Source organism: Bacillus rossius, chromosome 7, assembly GCF_032445375.1.
Source record: "Bacillus rossius redtenbacheri isolate Brsri chromosome 7, Brsri_v3, whole genome shotgun sequence".
NCBI classification, from domain to species: domain Eukaryota; kingdom Metazoa; phylum Arthropoda; class Insecta; order Phasmatodea; family Bacillidae; genus Bacillus; species Bacillus rossius.
In genome coordinates, this window is record NC_086335.1 from 52,724,944 (window position 1) to 52,739,484 (window position 14,541).

General features: G+C 40.4%; 1 protein-coding gene across 1 annotated transcript; it reads left to right on the plus strand.

The window, feature by feature from the left end:
* The first annotated feature begins 1,719 nt into the window (after window positions 1–1,719).
* LOC134534563 (zinc finger protein 846) lies at window positions 1,720–13,547 on the plus strand. The gene is made up of 5 exons (XM_063373043.1): window positions 1,720–1,845; window positions 5,107–5,353; window positions 10,359–10,785; window positions 11,251–11,364; window positions 13,436–13,547. Exons 1-5 carry the CDS (start codon window positions 1,720–1,722, stop codon window positions 13,545–13,547), a joined length of 1,026 nt encoding a protein of 341 aa, XP_063229113.1.
* The last annotated feature ends 994 nt before the right edge of the window (window positions 13,548–14,541 follow it).

Below are 14,541 nucleotides of genomic sequence, written 5' to 3' on the forward strand. Positions count from 1 at the left end.
ATGGTAATGTATGAACTGAAGTAAATTCGCAATATCAATTTAACACCCACAATTCGTATGTTATAAACTGGTTTTACTATGTGGGTTTTAAAGATATTTTATACTTCGTGTTGATGCCAAAAAGGTTTAATGTTCACAGCCAACCAATAAGTAAAGTACGAAATTTTGAGGTCGTCCTTCAGAGATCCACAACGCACGAATATGTCTCGATGTTTAGTCACTCTATCTATCCGTTTGTAATTGGTGAAAGTGAGTGGACTTTGTGGATAAATGCGTGCTTTTGAACCTCTTGTGTTTGGTCACGTACACACCCTCGCATATCCCACACCTCGTTACACTCGGAGACAGCTCTTTATTTCATGTTTAAGTAGAAACACATTTCGCGAAGTAATTAAGTACCAGGATTGCAATATTTTTTACGTTAATAGTTCACGAAATTACCTTTTTTGTATTATGTGGAATCCTCTAAAGGGGGAATAACCTTGCTTACAGAATTGAAACTTGCTTGGTTAAAATTCAATGCTACTGGCTACCTAATTACAAATAACAATAAAATTTATTATATAAACTGTAACTACCATAAAGTAGAAATGCCTTGTTACGTCAAATGTGAAAAAAAAGCAATATTTTTTCATGACGATTGCGTCACTTTAGATATCTACAATTACAATGCGTTGAGGGAAAAGAATCGAAAGAAGCTATCTTGGTTTCAATAGTTTTTGGTCACAACCATTATCTGTCTTTTAAATCTCAAAATTTTTGAGTTCCTGCAGTTAAAAGCGACTAGCTTATACAAACAATAGTTTTTCCCAGTGAAATCATTGGCGTTAAGTACTAAACTAACTCAATACACAAAATTGCATGTTATATACAAATCTGTTAAGTGCACCACCTACGTGGACACACAAACGGTACGTAGAGCTTCAGAAGAAAAAAAAAAAGAAACACTCGATTTGAAAACTGCTCAAGATAACAGAGAGGTGCCTGTTAAACCAAAACAATCTACGAATAAGCTGGGGCCGTTCACGGAAGTAAAGTTTTGTTTACATTTTGTTTACATTGCAGAGTAAAAACTTATCGGATTGTTTACCTTATATATAACTGCCGTCCAGCTGCAATCATAGATGTGCTATAATGTTTTGGGTTAAACATTACTTATTATTATTATTATTATTTTTTTTATAAGAGTGAAAAATTGCTAAAATGCGTGTTTTCAGAATTAGTTTTATGGAATGAAACACCCGGTGGAGATTCCTGTGAGCACGTAAGTGTCTTGCACTACAACTTTACCTTAATTTCCAACTTACGATGTTACTGCGACGACTCGAAGACTGCGCGCCAGTAAAATTGTCTTGCGGCAAGAGCGAGGCGGTATTAGGTAAACAAGGAACTAACGAACTGATGCTGGTGCCAGCAGCCAGGGCTGAGCCAGGAGCGCACGGACTGTACCCCCGGGCACGGAGGCTGAGAGAACGCAGTGTTTGGACCAGCTGACTGCCGGACGTCAAACCCCCCCTCCCCTCCTCCCAGTGCACTTGCAGCTCCCGCCGCCAATAAAGGGATATAATACAATTCGTCAAGGCGGGGAGGGTTGGTTCGCCCGCGACAAGTCTGTCCCGGGGCAAGTGCTGCAGTTCGCACGGTGATGCCCCCCCTCCTGCCCGGACACTGGGGAGGTCGCTGCCGGCGCGGTGTCACTAGGTCCCCGGAGTCCCGGAGATGCAGCCCGCGGCGCTGGCGGCAGAGGACCTGCCCCAGGGGGCGTGCTCCGACGAGTTCGACGCCGACGCTTTCCTGAGGCCGTCCCGGGACGCGCGGACCGTCACAGCGGCGACGACGACTACGGTGAGTGCCCTCTTCTTCCCCCGCCCAACCGCCTACCACGCACGCGGCGTTCAACTCCCACATCTCAGCCCTCGGTGTACGGCGTTTGGATTTCGTGAGTGATTTCGCGAATCGGAGCGGAAGTCGCACGGAACGGAAACTTGTAACCACGTATGCTGCCATCTGTGGTTGATGGCGCTAACCAAAGTCCTACAAAGCCAAGGGAATATTATTTATAGTATTACCTGTATAATGAGTTTTAACAAGATGCACAACCAGGGGTTTAGTAATTTTTTTTAATTGACGTGACAAGGTCTAATGAATCGATGAACGCCGGCTGCACGCACGAAAAAGTGTCCCGTTGCGCACATTGTTCCGTTACGCTGTGTCCCGTTACGCTCATTGTACGCTTGCGCCGCATCTATCTCTCTTCCACTCGACTGTTTATAAAGTGAAGTGAAAAGTTAATGTGGTTTTCATTGCTTATTACAACAACAATTTCGGCAATAAAGGTTAATTATTCTTGCATTTTAAAAATCTGATTACTAGTATAATTTCGAGTATTTATTCTTTTATTATTAAAATAAAAATGATTGAATTTTATTCATAAAGTATGCAATCATTTCATCAATGTTTTGTTATGACGTCACGTTAAAACTATCGTCCGTAAACCGACTTTACAGACAACAAATTTTTTTTCAAGTCTATTTCGATATTATCGGAGCCGTTATCATATAGTTTAAAATTTCGGTCTACAAATCGAATTATTCAGTAGTCGACGTAGTTGCTCCGGCAGCGATTTCTAGTGGAAACTATGCGTGTTTCGCTTCAAAAAATGTAGCTGAAAACACAGTTTACGCATACTTATCAAGCTCAGCATTATTTTAAGGAAGTCTACGATAAATTTTGTGTCCAGGTTTCATGTTATAAGTGTATTTGCAACATGAGAATACACGAAGTTGCTCGTTACATGGGTCAGATGTTATAAATCTCTGGCGATTACTGAAAGACTATCACACATTTTTTTGAATATATATTCGCACTTAACGTAAGTTTACGTAATTAAATTTACTTGCACGCCATTTTACTGCCAATAAATTACACTTAATGGAAATATTTGTTAGTGAACAACAAATGATACAGAGGTACCGTGGTAAAATTTCAGAAATAGCCCTTTAAAAATACTGATTATAAGAACATGATAAAAACTCAACAGGGTGAGATTGAACCTTGAGGGGGTAGTTTCCTAAATTATTTCCCATCTTAAACTTTTTTTGCCTGTGTGTTAAATTGAATAAATAAAATAACTATAAATGATAGTTTATGAATGGTTTTAATGGGTTTTGAAATCCTTGAAGGGCAATTTATATTCCATTACTAGCATGTATTGAAAGAATGTAATCGTGTATTAAAATTTTTTAATTAACCGTTAGTATGTAGCCTTTGTCGTGAAACTCTTCTGTTTTAGGATGTCATAACAAAAAAAAACTAAAATTATGTTTTTCCCTAACCCTTGAAAATCTCAAATTTAGAAAACCAAATTACTATTTATTTACGAAAGATATCCAAAAAAATAAATAGTTTTACAACAAAGGCCACATACAAACTCTTAATATAAAACTGAATTTTACACGATTATGTGTTCTTTGTTTATGCTAAGATTGAAATATAAATTGCCTCTAAAGTTTCTCATAACTATTCAATAAATAAATAAAAACTTATTGATAAAAACCTGTATATACAATTACAGAATTTAATTAAAAATAATAAACAAAAACATGAATTTATATAAACATAATAATATAGGACAGTACCTCCTTTAAGGCCGGTGTTCATCCAAATCACACCAAACTCGGAATAGGCATTTGCATGCAAATAAATATCCACGCGATTTCCACAATTTTTGTGATAGTGATTCAAGCGAAACTATCTTGTAGATTTTTAAGAGCTCCTAAATTAGGCCACGGCTTTATTATATTGCTTAAAGATGACTAAATCACCTTATCACCCAAGTCACATTTTGGGCTGAGATGAATTCTTAAAAAAAAAAAAAAATCCAATGGGGCTGTATAGAGGGACAAACTTCCGACCAGGAAAACTAGGCAGCTGACTGGGACCTCGAGCTCTAGGGGCAAGGGAGGAGGGGAGGGGAGGCCCCGTCCAACAGTTTAAATAATTCATCCCAGGGATTATACAATGAGGCCGTCCATTCCAACGCATGTCGCGTAACAACGTGGTTTTGAAGCTGTAACTATACATTTAAAAATGACTAATGAAAAACCAACCTCGGCGTGTATGAATGAGCTTTAATTCCGATACGACTCTCCTAGCAAAACTGTGTTGCATCGAAGTAGGCAAAATATGAGCTATAAATATCATCGACTTAATTTTAGAAGTTTAAGCAAAGCTTGATATAAAGAAATACATTAATTTGGAACACGACCAATGTATCAATAGCGCATAGCTTAGAAACACACAAGAAGAATTTTCCATGATTATGCCTGGTATAAGTTATTTGATTCTAACTTGTAATAGTTGTAAGTTAGTGTGGATCGGCGTTGTGTGTTTCCGAGTTATGCGTTTCTGTTAAGACAGTTCTAAGTTTTTTCTTCCAAGTTGTGTTTATCGACATTGTGTGTTTCTAAGTTACGTGTTTCTGTTAAGACAGTTCTAAGTTTTGTGCTTGCAAGTTGTATATTTTCGACATTGTGTGTTTCTAAGTTATGTGTTTCTGTTAAGACAGTGTCTAAGTTTCGTGCTTGCAAGTTGTGTTTTTCGACATTTTGTGTTTCTAAGTTACGCGTTTCTGTTAAGACAGTTCTAAGTTTTGTGCTTGAAAGTTGTGTTTTTCGACATTGTGTGTTTCTAAGTTACGCGTTTCTGTTAAGACATTTCTAAGTTTTGTGCTTCCAAGTTGTGTTTTTCGACATTGTGTGTTTCTAAGTTACGTGTTTCTGTTAAGACAGTTCTAAGTTGTGTGCTTGTAAGTCGTATATTTTCGAGTTTGTGTGTTTCTAAGTTACGTGTTTCTGTTAAGACAGTTCTAAGTTGTGTGCTTGCAGGTTGTGTTTTTCGGGTTTGTGTGTTTCTAAGTTACGCGTTTCTGTTAAGACAGTTCTAAGTTTTGTTATTCGACATTGCGTGTTTCTGTTAAGACAGTTATAAGTTGTGTGCCTCCAAGTTGTACGTGAAGGTTCCAACTCGAGCCAGCCAGCCGGCCAGCCGAGAGTCCCGTGTCGCCGCGTGGACGGACGGTTGCGAACCTGCGCGTGCTGTGCGCAGGTGGAGGTGCGCAGCTCGGCCGGCAGGCTGCGCGCGCACCCCCCGGGCCGCGACTACGGCTGGGTGCGCGCGCTGCCCCTGGCGGACGACTGCCACAGCTGCAACGTGCTGCTGCACCCGGGGCCCCGCGGCCTGGTGCTGCTCGTGGTGCGGCCCGTGCGCCAGGGCGAGCCCTTGCTGCTGTGGCTGTCCGAGCCCTTGCTGGCCGTCTGCGCGGTGCCCTTCCTCTCGCCCTGCAACATACAAGGCACGTCGGTGCATTCATTCCGATAACTAGCAGTTTATATTGTATCTGTTTGAAGTTGCTACACCTCCTAACAGTAGCAAGAAAACCATTTATGTGTATGTATGTAGGCCTATACATGTGTGTATATATGTATATATATACATATATACATAGGGGAGAGTAGGGTATAACGGGGTACTTAGTATAAATCGCTTTAATTTATTGTTTTAATATTGCTGTATCTGTCTGAAAACATCAGCATGCGTAGATTAGAATGTGAGTTTAATTCTGCATCTAGTACCGTGTCTTCTGAAATATTATTCTTGCAGAGATATTTATTTATTTGAATGTATGCACACTACCCTGTTTTACCCAACTGGTTGGGTAAAACGGGGTACAGAAAGCAGATTTTTAAAATGATTTTACATGTGCATTATAAAAAATTCTGAACAACATGTAGTATGACAAATAAATACAAATGTCAGTAAAAATATGAGAATTTAAAAAAAAAATCAATTATAAGCCTTCACCTTACATTTTCCTCTGTATTTGCAGTAAAACTTCACAAAAACATTGGTTTGCGGAAAATCACAAACATTGTTTGAACAACAATAACACAACACTGTTAATTTTGAGGAAGTGGTTAGTCTAAAAGCATAATCTAACTATGTATAATACAAACTTGCATATGCGGTGAACCCAAATATCTGACAAAACATATGATTGTTTAATTAGCCTAATATGGAATAGTAGGCCCATCAGAACACAAAATAAGGCCAGAGTCTTTATTCCAAACTGGCAGAAATCACATTCAAATGGCCTACAGTCATCTGTGTCTACACCAGCACATCCTTCATGGCTCCAAGAATGACACTTTAATCATTGCACCCAACTTTCGGCTGATTTTGAAGTGGAGAACTGTTCAGCGCAATAAATGCAAGGAACGTCATCATCATCAGACACACGCAAAGTTACTGTTGGTATGGATTTGTTGCTGTCTTCTTTATTCTTATGTGTTTTAGAACTGTTTTGAGATTTAGACACACCAGCATTTTTCTTTTTTAAAGATGTTGGTGAAGCTGACTGAATAATAATTAGTTCGTTCTTATATGGCGAGTCGGTCAGCACAGCTGCCTTGCCACGTCGTTGTCCTCTTCCTTCTGCAGGATTCTTTTTGACATGGGAAATCGGCATCACTGTAGTCGGTGGAATTGTGAAGCTACTGTTTGATGAAGCATTTCGATTGTTTTTATCAGATAGGCCTAAACGAGATTCAGTTGGTGAAGATACCAAACCAGATGTCCCAGGAATATTACCAACACTGACATTTCCATGGGACTCTGAAGGCATTGTGTAAGCTCGATCAGTTGTTGCAGCAGTCACTGGAATATCACCTACACTGTCATTTCCACTCGGTTTTGAAGGCCTGGAGTTAGCTCGGTCAGTTGTTGCAGCAGTCAGTGAAATATCACCGACAGTGTCATTTCCACTCGGTTCTGAAGGCCTGGAGTTAGCTCGGTCAGTTGTTGCCGCTGGCTAAAACATCCAATCTGGGAAGATACTTGCATCAAGGGGAAATATTCCAGTTCTTCTGAAACCATTTACCGCAGTTTCTATAGAAGCGGCCTTCATAAATGCAGCGCCATAGAGTTTCCCGATCTGGTTAATTGTAATGGGACGTCCAGGATGTAAACGAACCCATTTCCTTGCTTCATCACTAAAATACTGCATCAATGGGGACATGAAGGAAACATCTAAGGGCTGCAACCTATGGGTGCAGTTGGGGGGAAACACAATAGGACGACATGGTTTTTTCGAGCATGGTTTTTATTTTTAAAAATAGAAAAAAAGATAAAGTCAAATTACAATTTAATTACATGGGCCTACAACATTTTTACGTTTCCAATTTTTTTCCTCACCGATACAAGACTTTTGGTTGACTGTATAAATGTACTGTAGGTAACTCTGTATAACATTTAGTATGCATAACAAAACTGTTTTTAATTTTAAAAGTCATTTGCACAATTGATCGAAAAGATGATTAAAACAGGAAACTGGTTGGACAGAACGAGGTACTACCCCGTTTTACCCATTACCTGTGTACCCTGTTTTACCCTACATGCAGGTTCTCAAGCAAAAAGACAACAGAAAATCTTAACACCCGTCAATTACATCGGTTACTATGGCACAACATAGCAAATATAACACTTTACTTGAATACAACTTACCATAAAATATATCTGCAACCACTGATTAAATATTGTATAGCCAATACACGCTAAACATTTTAGTGAAACATCATAAATTTGTAATTTCCATTATTACGCACGAAAGAATACTGTGCGACACTTCATACTACCTCACTCTAGTGACGACGTATAGAGGAGTAACTTACCAAACGTACACACAGATAGCACCACGTGTACGGAAAATAACAGTGGTACCCCGTTCTACCCAACTACCCTGTTTTACCCAACTCTCCCCTATATACATATATGCATATATATATATATATATATATATATATATATATATATATATATATATATATATATACACACACACATACGCGCAGTGGCGGATCCAGAGGTTCACTCTAGGATTTCAGAATAGCCAGAGAAAAAAAAGTCTTAAAATTACTAAATTTGTATTTAATCTGCTCACACTACACATAACATCCCACCACTAGATTTTATGATTCTAAAAGAAATTCATTAATTATATTAAAATATTTTATTTGTTTCAGAAACAATCATTTTTGTCGGCAATATTAATGTAGCAGACAACTGGGTTTTTTTAGGGGGGGGGGTGGCACTTGCCCCTGGTGCCCCCCCCCCCCCTTGGATCCGCCACTGCATACGCACACACACACACACACACACGATTTCTCAAGTTTCTCCTGGAAAAACACAGTATTTACTATATTAATTTATGAGAATAATGTGTTTTGACAGTTAAAATAATTTTTTTCTAATTTGTCAATTTCGAAGAATCATAGTTCTAATCCATCTACTTATTAATTTTTTTTATCAAGATTGCCTACTTTCTGAAGTTTGTTTACGCTCCCAGTATTTACATTTTGAGGTTATCTGCTTACCTACCCAGATGAAAAGTGCCTTCATTCTGCTGAACAAGTCTGTAAATAATTAATTGTGTAGTCCTCCTTGTAGATAAATCAAAGATGTTGTCTGATTTCAATGTCCTGGAAAGTGAAGGTCGTTTACTATTGTAAATATCTCACAGAGGCCATATATAACCTCACCAGTCAAAGATGTATGTACAGATGTCACTGCCACTACTGGGAACTGTATTGACACTCCCCAAATGAATGATCCTCCCCCAAAATCACAATGTTCAAGGAGTCGTTCACAATCTAGGAGTTCGCACTCTTGAGGCCGAAAGATCTAACCCAGATGAAATGTTTGAGGCAGGCAATCAGGAGGAAGACGTTCTTATGAACGAGTTCTTCAAAGACTTCCGTCTTTTAAAAATTTAACCTTATTTAAGAAGGCTGCTAGTGATCCCTATATACGCCGCTGGTGTTGGAACAGTAATTTTTTTCTCGAGGGAACGCGAATAACTTTTAAAAAAATAAGTAAAATTAGAATTTGTGTATTCGAAAAAAAAAATCCATCACCAACAAGGTATTTGGACTGTAACGTTATAATTACCAACATGCTTCACTTTCCGTGTAGGTCTTTAGTTCCAGGTGTTACAATAGCTCACCTCGCATCACCCAATACAAAATACCGTCCTCAAATCTCGTAATTTTTTTTTTCATAAAATGTGGGAGAGGGAGGAAATTATATTGTACATACTCCTTATCCCCTCTTGCGTCTACCACTGATCTCAATATTCTCGTAAGCCATGCTTTAAAATAATGCTTTCAGACACCAATCACTTGTTTGTACAGCCAGCACCGCAGAAGGGCAATTCCGCCAACCTTAATTACTGTCATCAGAGCGATAGCGGGACTCGTTTTCCGGGTATTTTTTTTACCGAACATGGAACCGCGTATACGCGAAGAGTCCCAGACGACGGATTGCCCTTCTTTAGCTTCATGATGAATATAATTTAGATTACATCTGTGAGTTTTTATGAATTCCTGCTTTGCGTTCTTCTTTTGATCAGGAAGAGGATACAATTTGAAAATACTTTTTTTCGTGTATTGTCAGTCTAGCGCTGTTTAAATTTAAGTTGAAAGTTGTGAAGTTGAAGGAATGATGGCCAGAAGATGGTTAAGAAAGTTTCAAATTAGCTGCAATACACTACACAATAAAAATCTAAGTACTTTTACAAAAGATTTCTTCGGAAACCAGTTGTCAAGAAATAGTTTGTAATAATAGAAAAAAATATATAGATTTGCACAACACATGGCTATAGTTATTTTTGCCCGTATGAAATACGTTTCTCGAGATATTACTGAGTATTTCATTCGAAAATTGGCGCATAATTTTATTTTTTTAAATTATAGTTTTATTCAAGCATACACTTTTCAATACTATGAAAAGATAAAAGAATTTTCAAAAATTTTACTTTATAATGTTTTATCTTGCTTATCAATTTGGGAAGTTAGTACTGGAAAGCTATCAAGGGAACGGTTTACAAATAACTTTAACCATGGGAGGTACTGGGTAAACACAAAGCATAAATGCCCGGGGTAATAATAATCTGAATCCAGTATTTTGCAGTGATACATTGTTTTCATGTAAATGTACAAATATCTTTATTGGTTCTGTTCCATTTACAAAAGAAATAACGGCGTGTAGTTATGAATAGGGGTAGTAAGTAGTATGTTTGAAGAATGTCGATGGTCTGAAGTAGCTTGGCTTCTGGGTTGCAGCCGTGTCCTCGGCGAATAATTCACCGACGTTTCGGTCGACAGGTACAGGTAAACTGCTCCCTGATGATGGCGACTGCAACGTCGACCGAAACGTCGGTGAGGACACGGCCACAAACCAGAAGCCAAGCTACTTCTGACGACGGCCGCGAGAGCCTGAGAACGTTGTTGACGTCGACGGTGCAGGAGAGAACCGCTACGTGTGCCACCGCTGCGGCCGCCTGTACGGGGTGCCGAACCCGCTCAAGATCCACCTGGCGCTGTCCTGCGACCGCCTGGACATGGGCAGCCTGTGGGCGCGGCTCAAGGACCTCCCCCTTGCTCCCCCCGCCCCGGAGCTCCGCCGACACCCGGGGCTGCTGCCCTCGGCCGGCGGGGGGTCGGCCTTCCGGCCCTACGGCAAGGGCTCGCCCGACGCGCGGGTCCCGCCCTCCCCGCTCGCCCTCGTGGCCGGGACCCGGGGGTCGCTGGCGGCCACCGTGGAGGCGTACCACCAGCAGGCCGCCGTCATGGAGACTCTGGTCAGCAACCTGGGCCGCTCGCGCCAGGGCCACCTCTGCATCTACTGCGGCAAGGTGTACTCCAGGAAGTACGGCCTCAAGATACACATACGGTGAGCTCCGCTCCTCCGCTTACATGAGCCTACATTTCCGTCTCTTCCAGCCAGGGGCGCAACAACTAAATTTCCAAAGGGAGGACAATATACCTTTTTATAAAGAATCATCGATCCCCCCTATTGAAGCGGGGGGTCCGGGGGTCCTCCCCCGGGAAAATTTGTATTTCAAGGTGGAAAATGGTGCTATTTAAGCAGTTTTATTATCTAAAAATTGATTACACAGCACTTTCTTTGCCCCCGTTTGCCCCCACTTCAAGGTTTCAGAGGGAGGGCGGGGGAGGCAAAATACCCTTGCCCCCCCCCCCCTGTTGTTGCGCCCCTGCTTCCAGCGTCATTGTTGATTGTTTCGGGACTTCATCGTGATTTTCGTAAATGGTTCTTCATTAACTTTACTTTTTTTCGTGACTTTGGTGACCGTGTTGAAGTGTGTCGTTGAAGTGTGGTTGGCACCTGTGGTTCCAGGACGCACACGGGCTACAAGCCGCTCAGCTGCAAGGTGTGCCTGCGCCCTTTCGGCGACCCCAGCAACCTCAACAAGCATGTGAGACTGCACACCGGCGGCGAGACGCCCTACAAGTGAGCCGCCGCGCCGGGTGTCGGCGCCCTTCCCCCCATCACTCGTGCACAACTGGCTGTTCTAGTCCTGACACTCGCATCATGACGTCCTCCATTACTACCATGATGACAATACAGTGTGCGAAACATACCCTACCGCAGTGTTGTGGCGTATGTCCCGTTCAAGTTCATTTTTTTTATATTTAAATTTAACACGATTAAACTTGAAAACTTTTTGGTTGGCCAAATTTCAACAAATGATAAAAATATATATAAATATAGTGCACACTTTTTCATAATTAGCTGGAAATGTTGAATTTTTAATAATTTTGGGCAGTCTCGATAAGAGGAACCAAATGGAAAAAAAACCCTGAAAATCTTTCACGTTTAAAAACAATGCTGGTGGCTCCTTTGTGTTAGGGTTTGAATTTATTTAAGATTTTTTTTTTTATGTTTCGCCTTTCAAAATCAATAAAGGTTTGCTCATATAGATTTCCGTTAAAATCAAATCCGTTTTAAGGCCGGTCTACATATAATCCATTTTAAACAACACGTTTGTACTTACTCCGGTGGTTTGGTTATCATGCATAGGAAGAACCACCAAGAAACTTATGCAGGATGTTCTGCTTATCTTTCTTTCTGCTGTATTGGGTACTTCCTTATATCCTAAAGAGGTTCGTGTGGTGCGCAGGTGCGAGCAGATTATCTTATAGCTAAACATTATTATTATAAATTGGCTTTTCATCCCAAGATGTAATCCCCTGTTGGGGTTTGCTTGGGTTTAATATATTCTGTATACACAAATATTATATATTCCATTATACAATACACATTAAAAATTTTTTTTTATATTCCTTAGTCGTTTTTTCAGGGAATAGCATTGTCGTCATCATTGTAATCCTAACTCCGCCTGTTCGATTACTCCGACTTAAGACGAACAGGCAAGAAACTTCAGTGGGTCATTATACACTTTTCATCTGTTAACAATTAGTCTTCCTGTACTTATTTTGTCCATTTTTTGACGTGACAACGTCTAATAAATCTATGAACGCCGGCTGCATACACGAAAAATGTGTCCCGTTACGCACATTGTTCCGTTACGCTGTGTCCCATTACGCTCATTGTACGCTTGCGCCGCATCTATCTCTCTTCCACTCGATTGGCCTATGCGTCCGAGGAGAAGAAAGACAGCGGCAGCACACAACTTACATCTACACGTGAACTGTTTCGTCGACTGGTTATAAAGTGAAGTGAAAAGTTAACGTGGTTTTCTCATTGCTTATTACAACAACAACAATTTCGGCAATAAAGGTCAATTATTCTTGCATTTCAAAAATCTGATTACTGGTATAATTTCAAGTATTTATTTTTTCTTATTATTAAAATAAAAATTATTCAATTTTATTCATAAATGTATCCAATAATTTCATCAATGCTTTGTTATGACGTTGTCACGTTAAACTATCGTCCGTAAACCGACTTTACAGACAACCAATTTTTTAACGAGACAACGTCTAATAAATCGATGAACGCCGGCTGAACGCACGAAAAAGTGTCCCGTTACGCAAATTTTCCCGTTACGCTGTGTCCCGTTACGCTCATTGTACGCTTGCGCCGCATCTATCTCTCTTCCACTCGATTGGAACAACCATCGATTTGACTTTTTCGAGGCACATTAAACTTGAAACACTCCCATTCGTTTCCTACTTTTCCAATCATCGTCCTATCCTAAACAGAATAACACAGATTGGAAGAAGTTAAATAGCAAACATGTATGAAAGTTATAGTTTAAAATAATCTCTTCGTTAAAGGAAAAAAAAAAACACATTTGAACTAATGAGTGCAAATAAAAGTAAATTTATCAATTAAATTGTAGATTTCATTTCACTCCTTCTTTGTATCCATACAAAATAGTGATAATTCAATTAAAAAATGATTCAATTTTATTCATAAACGTATGCAATCATTTCATCAATGTTTTGTTATGACGTCGCCACGTTTAAACCATCGTCCGTAAACCGACTTTTGCAGACAACCAATGTTTTTTTTTGTAATGTTGTGCCTATCGTGTTTGTATTGTGTGTTGTCGCAGGTGCGAGCAGTGCGGCAAGGTGCTGGTGCGGCGACGGGACCTGGACAGGCACCTCAGGTCCAGGCACTCGCCGACAGACCCCGCGGCGACGACGGGGCAGCAGCCGGCGTAGCGCCCCGGGCGGCCGGGCGAACAACGCGACCAGCGCAGCGCTAGTCAAACCACGGCCGTCGCAAACACCCTACATCTAGCAGAAAAAAAAATGATTTATCCCCGGGACATTTTTTTTAATGTTAAGTCTTGTTTACCATGAATCATAGGCGTGCCTACAAAAAAGGGGGGGGGGGCAGGTGGGCCATGCCCCCCCCCTCCTAATGTAATCACTCAGATAGGCATTTTCTCTAATGCGTTCGTTAATATTCGTATATTCCTGGCACTGTGACACTCGAACTGTTTGCTCATTGTTGCAGCGTGCTAATTAACAATATTTTTAAACATTTTATCGTTCTGGAAATACAGCCACCTTAGTTTATTTAATACACGAGGTCATGGACAAGCAAAAAAAATATATATATATATATATATATTTTAAGAGGTTGGTTAAAGTTCTGTTGTCTGAATTGCTGTGTTTGCATTCACTAAAAAGAAGTTCATTTCAAGGTAGATCTGGACCAAGCTATTGGAAATTCGAGGGGGGGAAATGTGTAAGTACCCTTTAAACATTGTCTATGGGGAAAAAAAAAAAAAAATTTCAAGATTGTTAAAATTATACGGATATAAATATTAACTAGTAAACATATCTCGTTGATACTGCAGGCCCTAATGGAAATGTCTGGGCACGCCTATGCCATGAATGCATACCTGTAATATGGCCAGTAAGTTACTTCAACATCATTACTCCGTTCACACTGCAGTCTACGTGGTGTAGATTCACTCAATGACAGTTTGCGCGAATGGCGACAGCCGAGTCGACTGAAGCAACGGGTGCATGCGCGGCGCGGGGTACAGCACGAAATCATGTCGAAGGTTTACCGAACACGAATGCGACGATGCGGGCGGTGTCATTGGATAATCGTCGTTGAGCGGCAGCGCGGCGAGTTCAAAATATTAATGTAATAATAAGTAATTAGTGTGGAACAACAAGTGTGTATATTTCAATGTGATAG

What these genes read in the sequence shown, in the direction of transcription:
- LOC134534563 (XM_063373043.1), top strand. Translation starts at nt 1,720, where the DNA reads ATGCAGCCCGCGGCGCTGGCGGCAGAGGACCTGCCCCAGGGGGCGTGC. An exon ending in CTCGCCCTGCAACATACAAG is followed by an intron (nt 5,354 to 10,358) that starts GCACGTCGGTGC and finishes TCGACGGTGCAG; the next exon opens with GAGAGAACCGCTACGTGTGC. An exon ending in GGCCTCAAGATACACATACG is followed by an intron (nt 10,786 to 11,250) that starts GTGAGCTCCGCT and finishes CTGTGGTTCCAG; the next exon opens with GACGCACACGGGCTACAAGC.